We start from the raw sequence: 26,533 nt of genomic DNA on the forward strand, positions 1-26,533 counted from the left end.
CGTCTTTGTACTGCCTAATCTAGGCGTCAGCAGCTTTTTGAGGCTTTTGTGCTGACAATAATCACACAGCGCTCCTCTTTTCAATTCATCAGCAACAACAACAAGGGATCACATGTCCCCCCCCTATACAGGATCCAGAGAGCGAGAGAGAGAGAGGGAGGGAGGGGACGAGGGCATGGACCGAGTTAAAGTGGCCATCGCGTTGCCTAGTTACTGCTTGGGATGACGGCGAGCTGGTGCGTTCAAGCGGTCAACGCCCTCCGCACCTCAGCCGAGCGCAAACAGAGCAGGAAGAAAGTGGCGACGAGCTTACAAACGACCTCCGACTGATTTTTGTTCAAAGAATAATTTATTTCATGTTGCAGTTTGATGGATAAACAATGATTAAACCACTGGTCAAATCTGTAGCAAGCATTAATAATCATCAGAATAACATTAAAAGGAATAATTATTTCAGTTATAAATAATAACAATATCAGAGTGATCAGAGTATTTATTACATCTATACAAGCTACAAATATCAGCATTTTGTTGTCTTTTTTCTTCTTTTTTTCTTTTCTTTTTTTTCTTCTTCAGCTGTTAAAACCTTAAACACTTCACACATGACCCGGCCGGTGCAGCTGCCCCCTCTCAGCTGTCCAGAGCAGAGAGGAAGTACCTGGGGAACTGGTTTGGTGCTTATCAGGACATTTAATGATTACTTAAAAAAAAAATTTCATGATTGTGTAGGACAGATTTCAATTTTTTCCAAAGATTAGTCTGTGGCCAAAGCACCATCTGTGACATACCGTTGTTTTGTTTGCATCTATGAACATCTTCAACACTTTTAATTAAAAAGAAAGCCTCAAACATATCACAAGAATTTGTTTCATAAATCAGTGCCACGTTTTTTAAGTATTGTAAAGAAAACAGAGACTCATCGTTTTGACATTGGTGCGTATATAACAGCAGATTAGGAAACGTGCATTATATCATTTGTCCCCCAGAGGGAACTAAAATGATTATTTGCCTGTTCAGTACAGATCATGTACAGATCAAATAAAGACAATTTAAGGAACGCCTGCGCAAACAGCATATGGAGATACAGGGTTGGTCCAAACAAACAAATGAAACATTTTTAAAAAGCAGCAACATTTCAGTCTGCTGACATCAGGACCTAAATGCAGCTGCTGAATTAATGCATGAGAACAGATTTTTACTTTTTTTTTAGTTACTGTAGATTTTCATCTGAAATGTTTGCAGCTGTCAATTCTAGCATCTGCTAAAAACCCAGTACTGATGAATCTCTGATGCTCTGGATATGTGAAGAGAAGGGGGCAGCCATACAGGGATGGGGCAGGGAGAGAGCCACACAGTCAATATAGACACTCAGTAAGTCTCAGTACAGTAAGAGGAGGCTTAAGTAAAAACAGGAGGGGAAATGAATCAGATAAACAACAACTAAGTGGGTTTTTTGCCCAGTTTGTCTGGATTCAGGTGAGGATTTGGGAATGCTACTGTGCTTTCCTATGAGGGGTGTATCTGTGTGCATGTGAGTGACTGAGGGGTTGTAGAAGAGAGGATGTAAGCTTATACAAAGGAAAGAAAAAAAATACACAAACCACTTTTTTGTCTCAAAAATGTCCATGTAACTTAAAAACATCCACAATAAAAAGATCTTTTTTTCATATATTATCTTCTTTAATTTTTAGTCTGCCCCCTGACTCGAAGTCACAGGTCGAATCGTCATCTTCATCGCACCTTTGATCCTCCGGAGGAGGATGGAAAAGTTTAAACAAGGCGGAGGAAAAAGAGAAGACGGGGGTTTTCAAGGATGAGGAGCTTCTCTGCCAGTTCGATGCGATTCTGTTTCTCACCATTTTGCTTTTTCATTTCAAAATATGTTAATTTGAGCATAAACGCACTCTGGGTCGCAGCCCGGCACCTCATGTAAGAGGAAAAGCTTTTTTTCTTCATAGAACATCTTGTTTTTAAAAGACGGGCTGACCAAATGATAACCATAAGCGAAGCTCTCTGGCAGCCTCCGAACAGAACTGCCTCAAGAGTCTGCATATCTTTATGAACGTCACAAACCTTCAATCGCATTTCATCACAGACCTCCGACTAGTCTAACTCCGAGCCTTTGGCGGCATTTTCCTACAGTCTTCTCACTGTCCTCGGAGGTCTGTCTTGCTTGCTTTGCTTCTTCCCTTGGCCTAGTCAGTCATGGAGGAGCTCTTGTAGACAGTTGGGGGATTTGAAGACCTCAGGAACCTCGCTGTCCAGTTTGCAGATCACTTTGTAGATGGCCTTCTTCCAGGATGGGTCCGCATCCTTTCCAGCCACGATGGCGTTGAAGAACTCACGAAGGGTCACCTGGGCCACCTCCAGGAATCGATCAGGAACCTGAAAGGAGAAAAAATGAAATCATGGGTGATATCACCACTTTGATCTTTGAAGGAAAAACTTCCCACTTGTGTTTCTGCATTTCTTTCTGCACAAGCACAGCATATTTCCACCTCAGAAAACCTGGAGTGCAAGAGGGAAAGTAACTGAAAAATGATGTGGACATTAGAACATTGCAGCCAGATGTGACTGTAGTACCCAGTGCCAAAACTATGGATATTAATCTGCCGCTGTAACAGTCCTCTCCAGATGTTGGAGCTCTGCTGCAGGAACAGCTACAGGAGAATCAGGGGCGTTAATATTGTAGCTGATCTTAAATTCATATTAAATCCTGTTACATCACAGGACAACTTGAGACGTGTCTTTGGAAAAATGTGTAAAAAATACAGCAGCACAAAAGTAGGATCGTGTGCTCATGTGCTCAGAGATTCAGAGTAAACGCGCACATGTTGGCGATTATTGCAAATTATTTATTTAATGTTTTTATTCAGTTTAAGTCATACTTTATAGTATGCGCATGCGCAAAAATTTTATTTTTGCTTTATAAATGAGATCATTTTATTTCCGTGGCCATAAAAGTCCATAAAATAAATGAAGAAGAACTCAAAATAAAAAAAGACACATTCTTGCGTTTGAACATTCATCTTTTCCACAGGTTGGTTTATGCCATATGACATGATACACGTGTGCCGTGACTAATACTAAACAATACGCTGTCAAAAAAGGGAGAACTGAAATAGAGAAAAACAACACACAACTGAGATGTATAAATCTTTAAATAGTGAGCAGGCCGGCTTCCAGAATGCTGATGACGCAAAATGATGAAGAATTAAGTGTGCGGCTGTTTCAGGTGACCAAATATTACTATTCCTGTCAGTAAACTGTTCTTCAGAACTTCCCTTCCCTGTACTTCCCCATTCTTAACAACTCCCAGATGTGTGTGTGTGTGTGTGTGTGCGTGCATGCTCCTTGTGGACACGCACACACTCTCACATAATGGCAGATCACAAACACGCAGTCTTTGACGATGGCAGGTGAGCAGTACTGTGTGTGATCCGTCAGACTGTGTGTGTTTGTGTGTGTGTGTGTGTGGCTTCCAGTTGTAGTTTCCAGTGCAAGCTTAAATATACTGACATCAAGGCTTTTAGTGTGTTTATGTGTGTGTAGATTTTAATGCTGTGTGTGTGTCATTGTGACTCTGACAGGAGAACAATGGCACATGGAGAGGTACACACACACACACACACACACATTTGTCAGTCTTTTTTTCCTGCCCTTTCTCCCGGGGGCAAGATCATACAAAGACACTAAACAACCTGACTGGGATACTCCCCCTTCTCCCTCCTCCCTGTCTCCTTTTATTCTTCTTTTTTGGCTCTTTTTCTTGCATGCAGATGCAAACACACACACACCCAAACACACACAGCTGACTCGTCAAGGCAAGGTACACCCACCTATACACCCCAACAAGCTCACACACACGTGGAGGACGGCACAGAGCTGTCTGGGTGTAACCCCCGTCACGCGTGGCAGGACATGCCAAGGTTAGCTGCCACCAGAACGGATGAATCACTCCACGCACACACACGCATACACAGTCACACACACTCGCAGTCTAAATGATTCCCTGGACTCTCATATACTCTGTCTACCCTAACCTACCCTCTCTCTTTTTTAGCTGGCCCCCTGAGACCACAGTTATTTCAATGAGGCCCTCTGTCATTGTCTTAGTGTAGACGCTACTGTACACACACACACACACACACACACACGACATACAAGCTTACTCTCACACACATAAAAGTTAAAACTTTCCAGGATGGTATCAAAAGTTTGGACACACCTACTCAGTAAAGAGTCTTCAGTAGATTAAAGCTTGGGTAGTCAAAACTCTACTGAGGTCTTTTTCAGGCTTTAGAAAATGTAGCATATAGGTGAGACTTTAGCCAATCACAGGTCACTTAAGACCATATCAAGTAATATAAAGAGCAGAGAGAGAGAGTCTGTGTGGGAAGTAAGGCCTCAGTCACACAGGCCTAGAGACTGTTTGCTAGGGAATAACGCTGATATTCGACTTCACAAATTATTCCAACTATGCTCTTCTGGACGATGGCCATTTTTTTTTTCAACCTTTTGAATTACTACAACTTAGGCCACAGTAACAGAGGTCAGAGACCACCTGTCAACCAACCATTCCCCAACTGGTTGGCAAGTGGTTGCAAGTTGTTACAACGTAGAATCACCTACACAGAGAGTCTGCACTGAAAACTTTGGTCTCCCGTAGTTTGCATAGAAGAAGCTAACTTGTCTGCAGACACTAACCAACTACTGAGTGTGACACTCAACACAAACCATAAATGAGGAAGATTCACCTTTACATTTTCACTTTGAAGTCAGACAGTCTCTGTTTCTGATTTGTGTCTAACTTGACTATTTAGCTTGGAGACCTTCGCAACTTGCTAGCTTTCATCGCATAGAGGTCTGCGGGTATGTTACGATATTTATCTTTCAGACCAGTTTTACTTCCCTGCTGCCATTAATCTCCAGGAGTCAGTCAAGGAATACACATTTTTCCCTAGCGACCAGTGGTTGCCTGGTCTGTTAGGCCTGTGTGTTTGGGGCTTAAGTTGTAGTGATGCTATTGGTTGAACAAAAGACTTTGGCACAGTTGGCACAAGCCAAATATCAGCATTACCTGTTTAAGAAGCATCTACCTGTCCTTACAACAGAGTGAAGGAGTCTACTTTTAAAATCAGATCTGCTTTTTCTTTTTTGATTCTGGTCTCCTACCACCTCACTGTGGAAGAAATAAAAAGTGGCATAATGCACAGAATTTTGTAGGAAGCAAAATATTTAGGCAAAATATGCTTTACATCTTATTCTTCATAGTAGCTGCCTCCATGTTGATAACTCTTGGCATCCACTCAGAGCTTCATGAGGTCATCACCTGGAATGCTTTCCTTACACTCTTAAAGGAACGTCCACATGTGTGCTGCACTTGCGTTGGATGCTTTTCCCCTCACTCTGCAGTGGAGGCCAGATGCAGTGCACAGTCACTCTCTGTGGTTAAACTGTCCTTCAATTCATAAGTTAGAAAGCTCTGTAGCCTAGGGAGGGTGAAAACGTCTTGAGACCCATAAAAACACACAGTACACTGGACAGCTGGAGGTGTGTCCTGTTGGAAAAACAAATGATGGCTCCGCTTAGTGCAAACCTAATGAGATGATGTGTTTTTGCACAGTGCTGTTGTGACCAGTTTGGATGAGAGCCTATTGAATTCTTAATCAGTCCCCAGCAGTGTCATCTGCAAAACAGCCCAAAACATCCCACCTCCTCCCAAATTCATGATGCATCGCATGCAGAGATGGAACAAACTCTCACTCTTGATTTCCTGACGTGGTTCCATCAAGCTCATCAACAACTGTTTAAAAACTACGCTTGGATAAACTTTGGAAATCCTTGAAATTTTCCAGCTTGAATGAAAGTCAGCGCTGTGCGATAGCACAGATTTTGATATCGATCCAATATCAAGCGAATACAAAGCCAGTATTGCCGATACCAGTACCGATACCTTTAACCTATAAAGGCTGCTTATGTAGGGGAGAGCAGTGGGTCATGGTTTATGAGCTGAATCATAATCAATCTGCAAATTCTGAAAACATTTTAATAACCACTTAATGACTGGGTTTTCCACATTAATTAGTCAACACAAGAAAATACTTTCAGCTTTTCATGTATCTTGAAACAGTTTTTTTTTCCAGTTCTGGTTTGACTTTAACTGCATTTTATTGGCTTTGTAGCAATACTTTTATTAGCTGACTCTAATCTAATCTGCACTAAAAAAAAAGTCTCTCCATCTTCAATAAACATGTACATTTTGAACAAAGTGCAACTGAAAGATATAAAATCAAAAGTTTTTTTTATTTAATAATGAATCAAATATGTTATTAATGTGCTTGGTATAAACAGAATGGATACCAATCAAGTAAATTTAATTTGACTAGATTCTATTAAATCTCACATTTCACATTACTTACGTTACTATGTATATAAGTATAACAGAAATACATGGAAACTTTAATCTAAATTGTTAAAGCCAGCATTTTGGGAATAATATATTTATTATTTTTTGTTATTTTTAGCGGAAACTGTGTAACTGGGTAAAAGCAGTTCATTAAAAATATTATTAACAAACTCTTAGCACTACTTTGTGTCTGCATGTCTTAAAAAAGGGCAGTAGATCAAACTTTCTGGACTGTTTAAAACTATTTTTGTTATAACTTTAAATTTGCTTTTACAGCTCCTGTACAGGCTTAGCCTCACAGGTCTAAAACCATCACATCATCTTGGATTTCTTAGTCTTTTTAGCCACATTAATACAGACAGAAGCTATAACCATGACATCATTTATAAAGGATACAATATAATTCCCTTTCATAGCAAAAACTAGATTATGCTTAACCATCAAACCTCAGGAGGTGCTACAACTACACACTCACTTTTTAGCTCTGCAGGAAATCAGAGAAAACCACTAAGTCAAGATGCTGGTTAATGGTTGCTGTGAAACTGCCCGTGGGACAAATAAAAGTTGAAACCTGAGCTTGATCTTTAAGATGAATGTGCCTTTGAGGCGTCCTCTCCCTCCCAGAGCACATCCCTTCATCCTTTAGTTGTTAAAATCGGCTCTTATCTTAAACCAACACAGATCCCCTCTGTTTCAACATCTCCTTGCGTAAATTGCATTTCCGCACTGACATTTATATTCTCTGCATGTATGTTAGTGGTGTAGAGCCTGTCGTAGTCTCAGATGCACCTTCAGCACCTAATGAAATGTTTTCCCACGTCTGCTGTTTGTGACTGATGATCTGAAATCGCAAAAACTGTCGAGTTGCACACTTGCACCGCGAGACATTCGCTGACCTTGACCTATAAGTGCCCTGCTGCGGGCGCCTCTTCAGCGTGATGGTCACCGTGTGTTTTTGAAATGTTTTCGGGATGACGCGTGTCATCGCGGTAGCGGCGAGAGAACTCAAAGTGCTGAAGCAAGACGACAAAAAGGACACCGCTGACTCAAAGAGAGGCAGGGGGAGAAACGCAGGAAGAAAAGAAGGGAACAAAGCAGGGAGGATATTGTGTGTCCGGTTTGGTGTCGGCTTAACTGGACAGCCCTGCTCGCACGCACGCACACACACACACACATACAAACACACACACACAGACACATACTTCGGTCCAGATGCCCAGATTTGTCTGGCCATCGTAAATCAGTCCAATAAAGAGATCTAAATTAGGCCATCATCAATACAGATGGGCATGTTTTCCCTGTGTGTGTGTGTGTTTGTGATTTACTCCTGGCTAGGATCTTGATTTGGTATCTAGTTGCCAGGAGAGAGAGAGAGGGCGGAGGATTGGGGGAAAGTGGGAAGGAGAAAGAAAGCTAAAGAGGAAGAAAGACACTTCGTTCCCAGTAAACATAATTCGCATGATTGCTCCGGTTTGGTGGGTAAATATTGGATGAAGGGAGGCTCAATTACTCTCTCTTCACACACACACACACACACACACACACACACACACACACAAGGACAAGAGCCTGTAAATCTCTAAATCGCTGCCCAACAAAGAGGCCTACTGGGACGCCCTAGCTCCTGCTTTTTCTCTTTTTTTGTTCCTCGTCTCCTTCCTTTTTCTCTCATCCACTTGCTCTATCCCTTCATCATCCGCCTCACAGGCTCATCCTTTCCTGATCTCATCCTGGAAGTTTATTCTTATGAGAAATCAGAGTGTTTATCGTCATGCAAATTCATTACCCTCGCTTATAGAGACTCTAGTGAATATCTGAACTGCTGTTTTTCTTTTGTTGACACATTTAATCGCAGTCCATCTATTCTCTTCTTTCATTTGTACATTTCTATACTAGTTTAAAAGTAGGGATTTCCCAAAAATTTTTGAATTTTTTTTCTCCTAAATCTGATGTGTTTTGTGTTTCTAGTAGAGGTAAAAGCAACTCAGTTCAGACTAGAGATGGACCGATCCGATATTACGTATCGGTATCGGTTCGATACTGACGTAAATTACTGGATCGGATATCGGAGAGAAATAAAAAAATGTAATCGATCCATTAAATATCAAAAAAGCACCTCACAAAACTTGTGACATGGCGTAACTCGGCTCATAACCGTAGCACCTCGGAGCAGTGTGCTTACGTGATAGAGCGGCTGTGTGTATTTGTAGCCTCAAACCAGCATTTCATCTCCGAGGAAGTTTTCCCAGAGAGAAGTAAGGCAAGTGTGTAAGTTCATCTCTGAATGTTTGTAAAGCATTCCCGTGTTAAGCTTAACAACCGAGATATGGAGCGACTGCCTCTCCCTCCCTCTCTCTCCTGCTGCTACTTCAATCATGAAACTGATTAATGATCAGCTGATCAGCTTTTCTGTCGTGAGTCCGTCTCTCTTCTTTGTTTTTGGCCCACTTTGCACCAGAAAGAGGAAACCAGCGGCTGAACAACAGCAGCACGTTTAAGCTTGATAATCTGTTGTTAGAATTTATTTAATATTATTTCTACACCAGGATCTTTTTCTACGTAGCTGACGGCTGGTAACTGTGCAGGGGCGGATCTAGCAAAGTTTAGCCAGGGGGGCCGATAGGGCATGAACAGGGAAAAGGGGGGCACAAAGACATGCTTTTCTTTCTTATTCTCATTTAAAATGTCTAGTTTTTAATAAATAATTATCTGAATCTTACACCCAAAGTTTTAATCTTATGTAAAATGAATAGAAGTCCATTACTGTATATAGTAACTGTTAAGTCTAATATACCCTAGTAAGCTATACTACTTTTTCCTTTGGGAAGATACCATCTGTGCAGTCTGCAATTCTGTTGAAGAAAGATGTTGAATCTATTTAATTATTCTTCAAAAATAATTTATTTCTGTGCATTTTTTTTCACACTGCATCAAATTAAAGTTGATTACATCGATTAAGCATCATGAGGTGGGGGGTGGTTCCCTTTTTTTGCTGGGAGTTTGCAACCCTATTAGTTAGGTTGCTTACTCTTTAAAATACCAGAATAGGAAGGATGGAGCAGGTTTAAGTTTATTAGATTGATCAGTTTTGCTGAACTATGAAATATTTTGGGTGCAGTGTATTTTTTATATACAGGTATAACAGAATAGCTTTAGTGTTGTTATTTATTTAAACTTGAGTATGAACTTATACAAAATGCAGCAAGATATTAAAAAACAGTTTTATTGATTAAAACACACTATATCGGATTCATATCAGTATTGGCAGATATCCAAATTTATGATATCGGTATCGGACATAAAAAAGTGGTATCGTGCCATCTCTAGTTCAGACTGTGATAACTGTGCTGTTGGCAAACATGGTGGTGGCTGCTGTGGCTGAAAACACAAAGGAAAGATCACCAGCGAAAGAAAATGTCAGCACCCCGGCCTGAAAACACGAACACGACCGGTAACCACTTAGCAACAGTGACGCCTGTTTACTAATTTAGTCTTTTTTAACAGTGCGGGCCACGAGCACAAAAGGGCAAGGTTGCATTCAAATATTTTTAGAATAAAGGAGAGCCCTTCATAAGTGGGTTACTTTTTTATGTATATTTTGTCCCATTTTAACACATTCAAAACATGAAAGCTTTCAATAGACTCTAGTTATTAACTGCAAGAGCAAAACTGAAAATTATTATTACTTCCTGACAAATAAAGATTTCTCTGATTACATTCTGTGTTCTTTATCCTGTCAGCGACAGTGTGATAAACACCTCAGTTCAGTTCAGCTTTATTTATATACTACAGAGCAATGCAACAACAGTAGCCTCAAGGAGTTTTATATTGTAAGGTATAGCATACCTTCTACCCAGCAATAATGCAGAGAGAAGCCCCAACAATAGGGCAAACTCCTATTAGCAAGCACTTGGTGACAGTGGAAAGGAAAAACTCCCTTTTAACAGGAAGAAATCTGCAGCAGAACAAGGCTTAGGGACGGCCATCTGCCGTGACTGGTGAGGGGAGAAAGGGAGGCCTTTGGCAGGGTGGGTCTATACTGTGTGTGTGTGTGTGGGGGGGGGGGGGGGGTGTTCAGGGTCACCTGGTCCAGCCCCAACTATATGCTTTATTAAGTCTTAAGCCTAAGCTTAAAAGTAGAGAGGGTGTCTGTCTCCTGAATCTAAACTGGGAGCTGGATCCACAGCGGAGTGGCCTGAAAGCTGAAGGCTCTGCCTCCCATTTTACTTTTAAATACTCTAGGAACCACAAGTAACCCTAACCCACAGTTTGAGAGTGAAATGCTCTAATGGGGCGATATGGTACTATGAGGTCTTTAAGATAAGGTGAGTCCTGACAAGTGGAGAAAATCAATTTAACACAAACTATGAATCAAAACTCCGACATCCAGGCCTCTACAGGCCATTTTTGTGTTAAGATGCTACATTTGCACCTAGTACACCTACTTTAGGGCTCCTAAAAGAAGTTTCGGAGATGTTGTTGAACAGGAAGACCTTTGGTAACAACTGTTTCTGCATTTGCTTGGTGACGGGTGGCCACAGTGACAGCATCAGAACAACGAGAGCGTCACGCCATTGTCGTTCCAAAGAAAGAAGTCTTTGGCGTATTTTACCAGCTCTAACCCTCTGCTTCCTGTTTTTTTCTTTTTTGTTTTATGGTCTGCCATGCTCGTCACCTACAATGTGATGCCGATGTTTACCCACATTTGGCAAAATCAACCGACCTCCGCTGACACAAAAGGATGTGATCCTTGTTTTGAGGGTGTGCTTTTAAAAACAGGCAGTACTTAGTCTTTAGCATAAAAACTAAGCAAGATAACATCTAACTGAGGTAACAAAAGTTGTTTATGAATTTAGGTCACTGATTTGAGATCACTGATGTTGTCACAGTACTGGCACATCAGAGTCACTCAGCAGCAGTGATGGCACCGCCTCCCTCCATCCTTTTATGCTTTCCTCTGCATCGCTCATCACCTGCTCACCTTCTTTTCTCTCCTTTTCCCTCCCTCTTCCTCTGAATTTAAGCCACTCCTCTTCCTCTGGCTCCCCGTATCCTCCCCAAAGGATTAATGCCTTTTCTCTTCATGTTGTCACCATGAGACCCAGAGTGATGCATACGCTCTGTGTGTGTGTGTGTGTGTGTCTGTGTCTTCATGTCCTCAGCTGCCTCTGCTTTCCATATGTCTTCTGCTCGTCTATCTATGTTGTTTTTTCCTTTCCATTCTCACTCGCCGTCTTGCACAGAAAGAGGAAACAGACAGATTGTGCTCTTAAGAAATCACTATACAAACACCATATGTTTGACTATGAAGGTGTGCAAACAGAGACTGTGTGTGTGTGTGTGTGTGTGTGTGTGTGTGTGTGTGTGTGTGTGTGTGTGTGTGTGTGTGTGTGTGTGTGTGTGTGTGTGTGTGTTGTTCCTTCTGTTTTCTGTAAGTCTGTCTGCTTCGCTCCGTCACTGAAGGAGATGTCTGTATTTGTTTCAGGATTCGCTTGAATGCTTATCATTTTTGACCTTGCTTGTCTTTTTCAAACCTCCTCTTTAGTCTCTTTAATTTCACATCAAACACACAAACACACACTCACGGTTTTCTTCTTCTTTGCTATTCATTCGCTCTGTGGCCTTGAGGTCCACTGTGCTGTCGGTCAGTGGAGTATTTCTCTATCATGGAGACAATACTGGAACTCTTTCATGTGCTGCTCCTTCTGTGGACTGAGCAAATGCTGTTATATGAGTGTGTGTGTGTGTGTGTGTGTGTGACACTGAGTGGACGTATCTTTTTTTGTGCCAACACACAGGCATCTGCTTCCTTTTTCCTTCTCTCTCACTCTCTCGCTTTCACTGCTATCAGACCTGGCTTTGGTCACACACACCCTGGCAGGAAAATACAAACACACACACACACACACACACGTGCAGGCACACACACACAAACACACAGCCAGCAAAGAGAGTCCATTCTCCCTCTACATCTTTTTCCTGTCACCCTTTCTCCTTCGACAGGAACATTCTGTATTTTAGCTCAGTGCAATTTTCTGTTGATTAGAGGTCTAAGAGACATCCAAATGACACAGAGCTGCCCTGTTTTTTTGTTGTTGTTGTTTTTAAAGCGTTTGAATCTAGTTTAAAAGTAAAAGTTTGGCAGATGTATGCATCACCGCTAGCCATTGTTTCAGCATTTCAGCAGTTATATGCTGAGGAGAGAAAGAAAAAAGTCCAAACCAAAGCAGGTAAGCTTTAAAGAGGAAGTGGTAAGACGCCTGGGAGCCCAACACATCACAAAGTTATGTTACTTAATGTTAGACAATGTGACTGTCCAGAGCTCTGACCATGTCACGCACGAGTGATATAGAAAAAGATCTAACGGCATTTTTAAATTGGAAAAATGGGCACTTGGTAAGTCTGAGTGTCAATCCAGTGCAATAGAGACTAAATCTCCTGTTCCTGATGAGCTCCACTGGTGCCTCTTTCTCTATCAGGACCCACTTGTCAACTAATCAACATCTGGAAGGAAACGTGTACGCAGACGGACACATTTGCTGGTGGGTATTCCTGAACTCTGGCTCAGTCTTAAAAAAAATCTTTTTTATTTCATATTTTCCTGTGGTGGATCTTACAGCGTCTAGATTTAGCTTGTGGTGCTTAGTGTTACAGCGTTCAGCACAGTTGTAAGACTAACGTTTGGTTAAACACTGAGTCAGAGATATTGGCTGGAAGATAAACTTTTTGACCAAACTGTACAGAGAGCGAAACAAAGGGAACCACACATAGTAAAGGGTCCCGGCCAGGCTTGAATCTGAGCCTACTGACATATGGGTCACCTGCACTGCCTAGTGAGCTATATGTGCCCCAAGATGTTGACTTTTTATCCCATCTGTGTCTGCATTCCTTTGTTTTCCTACATTCAAACTCATCCGTTCATCATTAAAAAAGAAGCCTCCTAAAGCTCACCCGCGTCTGTATCTTCCCCTCTGGTTGCATCATTTTAGCGTGACACACCTTAGAAGCTGTGAGTTTGGGGACCCCGAACATTTAGGAGCTTTTGAAAAAAAAGCCACACACCATTCAGCCTCCCAGCCACTTCACATAAATAACATAGTCGCTCTTTGACACAGTCACTGACATTCGCAGTGGGCACGTAGCGGCCATTCCCACGTAAATCAGGAAATATGATGCTGATTCAAAGCTTCCTCACACACAGGTGAATAAATATCAATTTGACGGCATATCGATGCGTCTCATCTGTTTCTCAACAATGTGAGTGCCTGAGTGTGAGCTTTTAGTCAGTAAGTGTGACATTAGAAGTCAGAGTGGAGACTGGAGGCTCCTCCAGGACATCGGCAATATGTTTCCTTTCTCAGCTGCTCTTTTGTCAATCAGTCACTGATCTCACTGTCAGCAGGACAGTGACAATAACGTTTCTCTTTGTTCAAACGGCATGTGACTGAGAGGAAGGGTCTGCGTCCTGAGATTGGGCCTGTGTGTGTGTGTGTGTCTGTTGTCACTATCTCATCAGTGTCTGCTTTTTGCGTGCTATCATTACAAGCGTCTTCGTTTCTCCGCCTGCTCCGGTTTCGCGCGTGCCTGTTCACACACGTGCTGTTCCTCCTCAGATGTGTGTGTGTGTGTGTAGTCTTCCTTGTGTGCGTGCGTTTATGTGTGTCACCCATAAAGAACAATAGCCTTGGTCATCTGACTGAGAGGCTGCAGACCACTAGCATCACATGATAGAGGCTGAAGGCCACGTCTTTGTTACCAGGCCTATTGTTAAAGCTAAGGAGACAGCTGGGGTAGGAGAAGGGAATCACTGCATGCTCAACACACACACAGAGTTACAGGAAGACCATACACAGTCACACACATGCACAAACACACACATAAACCGCCCCTCGTGACTCCAATCAGGCTCAGTGACAAAGATGATGCCTTCTTCTTCTCAACTGGAATACTAAGACACACACACACAGACACACACACACTGCAAGCAGATAGCTATAATTATAGTGACAGAAACTGGCAGGTGGCATTGTCTGCAGCATACCGCTCCCTGTCAACCAGCAATAGAAATCAAGAGATGGCGGGGAAGACTCGGAGCTCATTCTCGGAATGACAGCAGCCTCGAGAGTGTGTGTTCATGTGATTTATGGATCTGCGTGTGTCGCACAGAAACGCAGTGTCACATATACAACTTATAACGAGTAATTAAAACAATGCACCTTTCAAAACTTCAAGGCTTTTGTAGAGAAGTGAAGTCACGAGGAAACTCTCGTTAAACTGTGTCTGCTCGTAATTAGACACACACTTCAGTGTTTTGACTTCACCTTTTAGCACGACTCAGATCTTTTCCTAAGTGTTTCAATAGCCTGCAGTTCACAATGTGTTACAGGATGCTGGTGTCAGGTGTCGCTGTCCCGACCTCTGTAGTGCCCATCCCCCTCCACCCTGACCTACGCAGGCATATACACAGCAAAGCAAATAAGTATGGTATAACAGCTTCATAGAGGACTAACGCTTGTACTGTTAATCTGTGCCGGTTCCCTTACGCCCTTTTAACCATTTGTATTTTGTTCTTTTAATATTTTTACAAGGGCGGGAAACATTAAATACCTGGCAGTGGTGTCAAATTAAAAGATGGTGTCTCTAGAAGTGCTCAAAACCCAACATCACATGAAGTTGAGCGTACTTTAAATACCAAGTCCAAAGCTCTGAATGCAGAATGAGGCAGAGATCAGAGCTGAGAAGAAAAAAAAAAGGGGGTGGAGAGCGAAAGAAAGCAGGACAGGTGTAGTCTTTGAAATTCACCTCCTCTCAAAAGGGCTGATGAATTACTGTGTGTGTGTGTGTGTGTGTGTGTGTGTGTGTGTGTGTGTGTTTGCCCCTTCTGGGTAGGTTATGACTAGAAGAGGTGAGGACAGCAGACAGACTGATTAAAATTAAGGGAACAATGACAAACTTAAGGTTGACGCTGATACGGAGAACTCATATTTAAGATATGGGGGAAAAAATCTGCACTCAGGGTTTTGTTTTTTTTATTGTTACCAGCGTGAAGAGAAACACGCCTCCCAAAATCGATTCCTGGGAGTCGAGCTCAGACCCCCTTTTCACCGGGCTCATGTGAAGAAGAAGCGGAAAAGACGATTGAATAGATGAATAACGAGAGCGAAAGGGTAACAAAGAATCTAAAACGGCGGAGAAAGACATGAGGAGTTTAGCCTTTCATGAAGTGCACAGCTTATGAAATCGGATAGCCCTGAAATGTGAGTGTGTGACCAGCCTGTGGCCTCCAGGTGTTTGTGAGCGAGTGTGTGTATGTGTCGTTCAAAGTCAAAGGGTAGATTTTAGCAGGAACCACACCCACCCTTCAAGGGAGGGCATCTCTGCTCCTTTCAGACAAATACAAATGAGTATCTGTGTGTGTGTGTGTGTGTGTGTGTGTGTGTATGATGAGCAGCTGTGCTGACAGAGACAGTAAGGATCCTTGAACTGGAAAGATGAGAACGTCCTCTAGAAGGCTTCATAAAAACATCTCATTGTATATCTTATCGCTCATTGAATTCTCACACATGGAAACGTAACAGCCTCGTCCTCATCCACACACCAGGCTTCCATTTTTCCACAGTTAAGTGTCATTTCCACTAGCTCCCACTCGACTGGACTCGACCCAATTTCCAACATTTTCCATTTCAACTGTGTACCACCTAATGTGTGCAGAGATGTTACAGCAATGCAATTAAAGGCCCATGACATCATTTGTATGTGACACAAACACAGATATCAAGGAGATGCTGTCATTTTTCTTGTTGCTCTCACGACTCATCGAGTGTCATCAATCAGTGGCGAGCAGTCTGCTGACGCCACATTTTCAGACCGACTCAGCTCGCTTGGATCTCTGGCCTCAGCCTCCAAGTAGATTTGCCTATGGTATCAAAGTCCTATGTGACTTCCTTATTGAGTTATCGTGTTCAAAAGATTTTCAAAAAACTTGACCTCTGACCGTAAGGTCAAGGTCACTGAGATTCAAGCTCGTCTGAGATTTTTAGTAGATACACCTGTGGCATCAACTTGAAACTCCTATGTCACTTTGTTCTGGACTTATCGCATTCACCAACTTGGGTGTCCAAGTCACCCAGCTGCCCGCTCCGCACGGTGAGATGAATACCTCATCAGCCTTTTATGGCTCAGGGGTGAAAATGTTCCTGGTACCAGGCACTACCACCTAATGGAAAACCCTAAAGCCTGAGCCGAGACGAGCCGAGCTGAGCAGGTACTGGTGGAGTCAGTCTGTATGTTTAGGAATGTGCTCCCGTTTGCTCTGGCAGGCCTAACCCACCAAAGCATAAATCCTTAATAAGTTCAAAACACACACTCTCAGGCAAGTCAGGAGCGGCGCCTAATGCTGCTGCAGCCTTAACCAACAACTCGTCAATCTGTTCTCGGTATATTGAAAAAAGAGGAAACATTTCTCTCCCTCCTGGCAGAAGGTAGGAGCTGACACCTTTCCCTGAGCGTCCTGGCAAAGAAAACCTCTCGCTGTCCTTTTTTTGTTTGGTTTTTGAAGATGAGACTATTCCCTGTTTTCTCTCTCCCTTACTCCAGTTTCCTTCTTCTTTTCGCCTTCCTCATTAGTTGGTGGGCAGAGCTGCAATTAGCACAAAATTGTTTCAGAGATTGGGGGGGGGGGGGGGGGGGGGGGGGGGGGGGGGTGAGGAGAGAGTAAGGATGGAGAGACAGTGAGAGAGAGGGAGAGGTAAACAAGAAAGAAGAGTTGAAAGAATGTGGCTGGAGGAGAAGGTAATTAATGAAGGTGTTATAATTACTGGGGCCTGTTTACGCCAACACACACACACACACATCACTTACCTTTCCACTGCAATAACTATTTAAAATGCTGGCCCTGTAACTTTACTAATGACAGGCTTTTTTGTTTCCTCAACTGAAGCATGGGCCATTTTAAAAATTCACCACATAGAGCTTTAGTTAAGATTTGGGTCCATTTTAACCAGGAAAACATAACCTTGGAAGTACAATGATGTAAAAAGGAACAATAACAAAGATAATGACACAATAGTAAGAGTAGACATGAGATGGGATGGAAGGATTATGGAGGGGAAGAACAAAAATTAGAGCAAAGGAGGAGGGAAAAGTTAAGGGGACAATGGGGAGGAATTGGAGGGCGATAAGAAAGAGGAGGAGAGGAGAGGACAAAGGCAAATGAAAGGAGGATGCGAAGGAGAGGAGGTGACGAAGAGACCATATCAATAGAGGACACATTCAGCAGGAAGAGGGGGAGGAAGGAGAGGGAGCAAGGAAAGAGCAAAAAGTGGAGGAAGAAGAGGAGGGAGGCAGGGAGGTGCGATGGGGACAAACCAAGGTGGAACTCTGATGATGCTAAATTTGGCGAAAGGAGAAGACTTCTGTGTGTGTGTGTGTGTGTGTGTGTGTGTGTGTGTGTGTGTGTGTGTGTACACGTCGGGAGACTTGCTGAATCGGCCGTGGTTCCAGTTTCACGCCTCTGAGTTTGACAGAGGGGGAGAGAGAGAGGGGAAAAGAGAAGGAGACAGAGAGAGCGAGAGGGTCCCTAGCCAGTAATGTTCCCTCAGGGCGGAAAAGAAGGAGGGAGGTGAGGAGAGGAGGAGGAGGAAGAGGCAGGCACGAAAGGGGACAAAGTAGGGGAAGAAAATGTATATGCACAGTTACAAACACTTCACTGCTTGGAGAACACTCAACCTTTTTCTAATGTCCTTACAAGCATTATAGCTTTATAGTATAACTATAAACCTTCATAACTTCTAACACAATCTGTATTTATACTGATTTACTATATTTACTGTTCACCACAAGTCTTCTTAATCAGACATCTGTTAAGACATACTACGCTAATAATAAGTTATTGACTATATATAAAAGCTGGATGTGGTCTGAAGAACAATCTATCATCTAATTACCAAACAAGCTGAATCACCAGACCAAGGTGCTGGACCCATCTGGCATATGTTTTAAGTATCCCGCTCTCCGCACCGTGTAGCTGCATGCGACCAAAACAGCTGGACAACAAATGTAAAATGAAGCTTCGGATACCAAAAAAATCACACCCATTGCCTTCACTGCAAAAACCTGTCATAATCGGCATTCTTTCCCATGGCCAGCAGAGCGCAGCTACTCCGATGCAAAAAATTAGGCAGATCACATAGGTACGGTGGCCCTGAGAGGGCAAATGCACTGAAAAGCACAAAAAACATGGGAACAGATAAAAAATGAACAAAAGATGAATAAAATACATCGGAAATAGAAAAAAAATGCAGCAAATGCTAAGAAAATACAAAAATAAGAAAACAAGTGTTTTTGGGGACACAATAACATGGCAGAAACGACAAGCTAACAGTAAACGGCTAATAGCAAACAGCAAACAGCTTCATTTCATATGAACCATAAGATTAAAATACTCAGTCATTTTCTCCCTAACAACACTGATTTATACGTGTCAATACCAAGTTCAATCCTTCCGCAGCTTGTCCGTCACATTATTGTATCCCCAGAAACACTTCCGTTGTGTTTTATTCACATTCTTCTGTATTTTGTGTGTTTTTGCAGCAGTTTTCTATTTGCTGGTGTTTTCTTAAGGTGCAGTTCATTTGACCTCTCAGACCCGCCGTATATTGGAGTCAGTTGGCACAGCAAAAAAGGTCGTGAGTTTGAATCTAACGGCCAGCTGGGGTCTTTTTGTGTGGAATTTTGCATTTTCTCCACAGTACAAAGACGTGCATGGGTCGGTTTAACTGGCACTTCTAAATTGGCCATTAGTGTGAATGTGTTATTCCTGCAACAGGCTGGGGAACTATTCAGGGTGTATCTCACCTCACTATAATAGCTAGACTTCAGCCCCACTATGACCCTAAACCGGGTTTTATTTTTCTATTATCTGTCTATCAATTGTGAGTTTAAAGTGAAAAATGAACACAATATGAAGCTCATTTGGTAATATTTGTCCCAGTTAAACTAAAATAGATGCAGTGAAATATAGTTTATCAGCTGACTCTTTCCCTCAGCCCTAACAGATGGCTACCCCTCCCTGTGTCTGGTTGTTCCTGTTAAAAGTGAATTTTTCCTTCCCTCTTTTACCAAATGCTTGCTCACAGGGGGTTACTTGATTTTAGGGGTTTTCTCTTTATTATTGTAGGGTCTTTACCTTACAATATAAAGACCCTTGAGGTTGCTGTTGTTGTGCTTTGGCGGTACATAATATATATGTTATATAATTGGCAATAAACTAGTACATACCACTGAGCATGCTCAACTCAAGACTCCATCTTTTACGTAAGGTTTGTGGTCTCGATAAGGCTCTAGTTTTTGTGTTTGTCTTGTACGCGAAAACTTAGTCCCCTTATTTTAAAGTTGAATCAAATGCAGCTAAGAACAAATAAGATCATTTTAACAGTGTTTGGTTCCAAATGCACAAGATCACATGCTAATTCTTAACAAAACGTGTTTAATGGCTTTAATAGCTCAGTTTCAGGTTTAAAGAGTCTGCGGCTGATTTTCAAACTGCACTGTGCAGTCAAATGGACCAAAACTAATGAATGCATGAACGGTACAAATTCAAATCAAACACTTTCTGTCATCAAAAGCTTAACTGAAAGCTTTTGATGATTTAAAAAAAAAAACAGCTAGTAAAGATCCTACCACAGGTTCACCTACAGAAACCTTGTTGTGACTTTTACTTCCTCTAGAAAGTCAAATTTGATTGTCTCCTTGGCCAAAAAAGTGCAACTGAGCCCTGGTTTAAAGGTCTCCTGGACCCAGTTTGAACTTTAAACCTGACCCTCCTATCTCTATAAATAATCACACATACTCATTATTTGCATGTGTGTGTCCGCTTCCTGTACATGCTCTTTTCATACACACCTGTGAAATGCTACCTGACTCTTGTTATGCAAACTATGCAAAGCATTTGCTATTCATTTCTCCAAATAGCCTACTTCAATATCACAAACCCTTTGCAGCATGAATATGAGGGTGTGTCGTGTCTGCGAGTCTCTTTATCCATTTAGGCTTTGGCATTTGTGTCCTTAAGCAAAAAAAGAAAAAACGAAGTGTGTGTGTGTGTGTCAGCGATAAGGTGTAAGCTAATGGACATCTAAATGCTGCTGATGTTACATTGGATAGTTTAAGGGCCCTCAGGTCCCCTTAGACCAATACTGGAAGAGGAAAAGTGAGAGAGGGAATGTGACTTCTGCAAATCGCTTTGACAAGGACACCCGTGCCTCGAGCGGCGTCCTCTCTCGCCTCATCGAGCACACACACAGCAACATCCACACCTCAGCAGAATTGTGAGGTGACTGTTGCGCTCTGAACAGCTGACTTGGTGGAGGACATTTGTGTGAGTGAGTGTGTTTGAGTTACGCTGGATTCAGTTTTAATTCGGTGACGAGAGAAACGGGTAGAAAGTATGGGAAACTTCTCAGTCTTGTGCACTAGATCGAGGAGGCTTTTGATTTCTGAAATGTTTGGAGAAGAATGGTACATTAATTAAACTGAAGACAACCTGACATTGCATTCTAAAGTTTGGCAAACACAGATATTTTTTATTAAAAACAAACAAACAAACAAACAAACAAAAAAAGACCTTTTCCAAATGTCATGTTTTTGGAAGATTTTGTATGGGTTTAAGAGAGAAGTTAAACCACCAAACTTTATAGTTTGCAAGAGAACACCACTAAAGATAAAACATAAGTTTACGAGGGTTTACCATTAAAGGTGGAGCACAATATTGAAACAGCAATATATCTTATTGCTTCCTCTTTCAATATGTGAGCTACACACTAGTGCAGGTGCACCTAAAGCAATGCTAAACAGTGAGAGCCGACCAAAGCAAATCATTGAGCTGATTAAATGAAACAAATATCACACACACACACACACACACACACACACACACACACACCATGATACAGTGAATAAATACACAAGTTCTGCTTTTTGTCTTTTTAAGGGTATTACTATTTTTTAGTTACCCTGATACTAATGCAGCATCATAGATAAACAACATATCAAGTAGTACAGACGTGCTGTAGAGTGACAGTTTCCCACTGTTGCTTACTTTGAGATTCCCTCCCTATTTGCCCTTTTCTCTCCATATTTTCTGTAGTTGATTTGTATAACTTCCTGTTATACAAATCAATACACCTGGCGTCCCCTAGAAAAGACGGCCCAACTTACCTCAAAGTCGTTGGCCTTGTTGTAGTGCATGTTGAGTGCCCTGAAGAGTTCGGCATCTCGCCCCACAGTCAGCTCCTCGGCAGCGGTCACGCCCTCGTTGATGGCCTGCCGAGCGAACTTCTCCATCTGGATGTAGTAGAACTCCCTGAAGTTGCTGAACCACTTGATCAGCTGGGAGGTGATGCATCGATTGAACTGTACGAGAAGAGCATCATAAATATAAAAAAAGAGCTTTAACATTACATTTCCACCGCATGCACATGTTTCCGCTAGAGCTGGGATTTTCCGCATGTGTGCAATAGAACTGTTGGTCTTAATAGCAAAATCACAACATGTCCTCTAATGTTGTGTGTTTTAATTCAACTAAATTGAATTAAAACTAATTAAAACTAATTCAATTTAGTTTTATTTACATAATCACAACGACAGTCACCTCGAGGTGCTTTATATTGTAAATTAAAGACCCTACAATAATACAGAGAAAGCTCCAACAATCACTCAACCCACTATGAGCAAGCATTTGGCAACAGTGGGGAGGATAAACTGCCATTTAACAGGAAGAAACCTCAGGGAGTTTGTTATTTATGTTTGTGTTTTTAGCAGCATCAGGTTGTGTTAAAGTATTTTTTTGTTGAATCATACCAATTAACATGATGCGTTGTGCAGAAATTTTTGATGACTTTTGGTTGTAAGGTAACAAATCTTCGAAAAAGAGGCAGAAGACGGACAGCTGCTTCCTGTTTGTTGATGTAGACGTATCATAGCACAGCTGATGTTTTCTTTGGAACTTATTTGCCTGATGCTCTATCATCAAATTTGCCTTGAACTGGGCCTCCGTATGAATGCTCACATTACATTGTGGCACTACATGTTCAGATGAATTTGCTTTTTGTTCTGCAGCCTACATTTTGCATGCAAGTCTATGCAAATATAGCTCTAATTGTATGTCAACACTGTGCCGGGACTAAATAATAAGAAGGAATGTAGACAGTGTTGTTTTTTATTTGGATTTTTTGGTGTGTATACGTACACTGGAAGTTAGAGAAAAACAGGAACTATTGCCCCAATCAACCACCCCCTCTCCACACGTCTGTATTTGTCCTCCTCATTAGCCACTAGTACAACGAACACCTTTAGGCTCCTCGCTGGAGAAAAAACATCTCTTTAAACTGCAGCAATCACACAAGAATATCCCAAATATTACTTTTTGTTATGCCAGTGCGGGCTTTCACACAGAGCCAAACTGACATTAACAACTCGTTAAACCCTCATCCTCATCAGCCTTACGAGCACTGTGGAAAACGTCTGTTCCGATCCAGTTTTTTAGTTTAGCGAAGTTGTTTTTTCCTAAATGTTCAAGAAGTTATTAAATAATTGAGCTTTTACTAAATTAACATCAAGCTAGTTATAGTGATATCAAATACTAATTTGACTTTGGAAACAAACAGCTACAATTTCACGTAATTGGCATTTTCCTGCACCAATAAATGATTATTTTTGATAATTTTCCACCTTTAAATAAACTTCTCGTATATTTGTATCACAGGATATAGAGAAGGAATAAAGGAAGGAAAAGGGAAAGTATCAGTGCGTACAATAAACACTCTGTGTGAAAATGCACAACAAACTTGAAGAGCTGAACATATTTTAAGAGATTTCTGCAAGTTTTAAGAGAATCATTTGGAGGTTTTTAAGGCAGCGTTACATATAAAATATGTCTGAGTTTTCATTGTTCTCTGGAAAAAGAAATAAACCCCCCACACATTAATGTCTTTTTAAAAAGCGCAGCGACAGCCCAGTGAAAGTGTATGTGGTGTGTTTGTGTGTGTGTGCTCAGTGGAGGGGAAAAACGGCTTTGACACAGAGATTAAGCTCAGTATTGTTACAAGACATTGTCTCACAGGAGCGAGGGATGAGCGAGAGAGATAGAGGGAAAGAAAGACAGACGGGGGAGAGCGAGCCGAATGGTGTGAGGCAGCGTGGAGAAAAAAATAGGAACGCACGGAGAGGGAGCGCAGCGCAGGACGGCCGAGGGAAAGAGATATTTTTTCAGGAACGGTTAGAGGGGGTGACATAATGGAGCATAATAGAGCGTGGTGCTGTGTGTGTGTGCAGGAGAAGGAAAGGGAGTTGGTTTTAAAGAGCATAGTGACAGGAGGGAAGAGTGTGTGTGTGAGTGTGTTGGTGACCCACAAAAGAGTAGCATGAAAGGAATCTGATAACTCAGCAATTAACACATACAAGAAGATGTCATCTGCAAAAAAAACAAAACATAACCATCCTGCCACAAACTCAAAGTAGGATAACAAGGATGCCCACATTTAACATATTTTAGTCTTATTTTCACAAATAAATAAAGGTTAATAATGCACCTGTTTGTGTATCTGTACCATACAGGCTTCCAGATATGATCCACCTAAGAAGTTGAAAGATGTATCACAGTTTATCTGAGGATGCTGATGTGAGGATTTTAAATCCAGCAAAATTTTCGAAAACCTAAATTTTGCTTCTTCACTGTCTGATCATTGAAGTAAAAGGTGATAGACATCAATTAAATAATCATTTAAGTCCCAATTTTAATTCAAATTGCCAGCATTTTACAAATTCTCAAATATAATTACACGATTCGCTCAAAAGTTTGGGGTCACTTAGAAATCGCCTTGTTTTTTTGTGTAATCAAAGTTTTGTTTTTAATAATAATAACAATAACAAATAATCAGGGCATTGACAGTGGTTATGACTTTTAATGGGCTTCATATGTCATTTTCATGCAGCCATCACACCGTCCTCCAGTGCCACACTGGGCTACGTAATGTAAGCATAGCGTGTTAAAAGGCTAATTGATTATTATAAAAGCCATTTTCCAGCCATGTTGGAACAGTTGATTTTGCATATAAAAAGAGAAGTCGGCACAGTCACCGGATCCCAGCTCTGTTGAGCTGGTGTGGGAACAGTACACCACAAGTTCCCATCGGACTGATCAAATGTGGGAGGTGCTTCAAAAAGCCTGATTACCCAAAGGAATTGAAAATAGATATTATCATTAGTTTTGCTTCCACAACTGGACTTAAGAATAATGCATCCTTTAGATTTTCATTGGAAAATAAAGCCAATGTAGGATTTTTAAGATCGATACCAATACCAATATTTGACGATTTAAAAATCTGATACACTGGTTGATATTCTTTTCTTTCAGAAACATGAAACATAAACAGATTTGTTATTTATGAGTTCATACTGAGATAACATGATGGTGCTATATAAAAATAATCGATCACAACAAGTCATGGTATATTCATTTATGTCTGACTCGACTCTGCTTGGACCTCTGGTTGGCAAACTATGCAACACTGATAAAACAGTTTATTCTTAATTCTTTACATTTCTGTCTTAATGTATAAAACCACCTCAGGTAGAGTTTATCAATATGAACTGAAGCTGGTGGCTACAAAATGTAACGTGGGTAGGACAGCCTGAAATCAGAAGCGTAGAAGCGACTTCACATGTAGTCAGATGTAGCCATGTCACCACCTGCCCTCTTATCCACCCACTATGTCATAAAGCTCATCACAATCAGCACAAACCACAAAAAACAGAAGGGGGGAAGGAGAAAAGGCGCTGAGGTGGAGGAATGCCGTTTTCTGTTTGCAGCGAAAAAGGGGAAAGAGAGAGTGTCAGAGAAAGTGTCAGGGTGGCCCGACTCTTCTTCCCTTGATGGTCCGTGACACCCCACCCCCCGCCCCCAGGCCACATTCGAAGGGCAAACGCACACATCCTTTAAGAATCTGCCCCCCCACCCCCGCTTCAACCAGATTCACCATAGCTCGGCAACTTCTGCCGAGGACGGCGTGAATGTGCACAATCAACAGAAATCTGCGAGTCGTAGCACTGAAGGTGTCTCATGATTCCTGGAGGAATAGCTGTTGTAGGAACTTTCTGTTCAATTTATGTTGTAGGTCATTTCTGCTTTACCATGCAGCACACAGTGTAGGGACTGCAGCTGCTTAAGGAATAGTGTGCAGAATCCTTGCTTTAGCAATAAGCCGCTTAGGATTTTTAATCACTTGTATCCAGTTTTGATTGGTTAATCTTTGTTGTGTCAATTTTTTTGCTTAAAGACAGATTAGATCATTAAAAGCATAGTTAATCAGCTTCATGTTACACAGTTTTGCATTAACATCAGCTCAATGTAACTAAACGGTCTTAGGAAAGATTTAAGTAAGCTCATAAAATTGCTCATTTCTGATGTTCAGTTTAAGCAGCATCAGTAAAAAAAAAGCTTTTTTCCTCTTCATATCCTGACAAGGCAAAATTGGCCGTGTTGCTCATCGTGCAACTAATTGACAAGACGGGTGAGAGGCGGGCTGGACGCTAATTGATTCCTGCTGAGATGGCGGCATCCAGATATCATTTCAGCCTCTCAAGGCAAGAGTCTTCAGGGCTCTCGCTGATAAATGTGTGTGTGCGCATGCATATTAGCGAGCGAGAGTGTTAAAAACCCTCAGCTGGCAGGCAACTTGCAAGTGAGAGTGCGCGAGTTAGACGGAGCCAGCCAGCGTCTAATTAATCCTCCTCCACTCCTAACGAGGTCTTAATTATTCTTGCTGACTCTCTGAAGACGAGACGGCAGCGACCTCAGCGTCTTGTGCTTATATGTGTGATTGTCTGGTCAGAAGGCAAGAGTTTTGCACAATGCAATTAATGTCCCGGGCGTGCATGTGTATGTGCGTGCTTGCTCATCTGTGGCTAAAACAGTTGTCAGCTCAACCCACTTCCCACACCGAGAGAGGAGACCATTGTGTGTAAGAGGCTCATCTTTAAGAACCAGTTTCCCATAGACAAAGTCCATTCAAGTCCAATTAGGGAAAGCCATTCAGGGCCCTAATTCCCTTACAGTGAATCTGCCTG

General features: G+C 41.8%; 1 protein-coding gene across 1 annotated transcript in view; it reads right to left on the reverse strand.

Moving 5' to 3' along the window:
* Window positions 1-339: 339 nt before the first annotated feature.
* prox1a (prospero homeobox 1a) overlaps window positions 340-26,533 on the reverse strand; it is a 41,359-nt gene continuing 15,165 nt past the window's right edge. The window contains exons 6-7 of the mRNA XM_006792808.3: window positions 21,626-21,820; window positions 340-2,385 (exon numbers count right to left, since the gene is read on the reverse strand). Of these exons, the coding sequence (XP_006792871.1) occupies window positions 2,200-2,385; window positions 21,626-21,820 (381 nt within the window). The 3' untranslated portion in view covers window positions 340-2,199. The remainder of the gene's footprint in view (window positions 2,386-21,625; window positions 21,821-26,533) is intronic.

Source organism: Neolamprologus brichardi, chromosome 23, assembly GCF_056152115.1.
Source record: "Neolamprologus brichardi isolate AB-2024 chromosome 23, ASM5615211v1, whole genome shotgun sequence".
NCBI lineage: Eukaryota > Metazoa > Chordata > Actinopteri > Cichliformes > Cichlidae > Neolamprologus > Neolamprologus brichardi.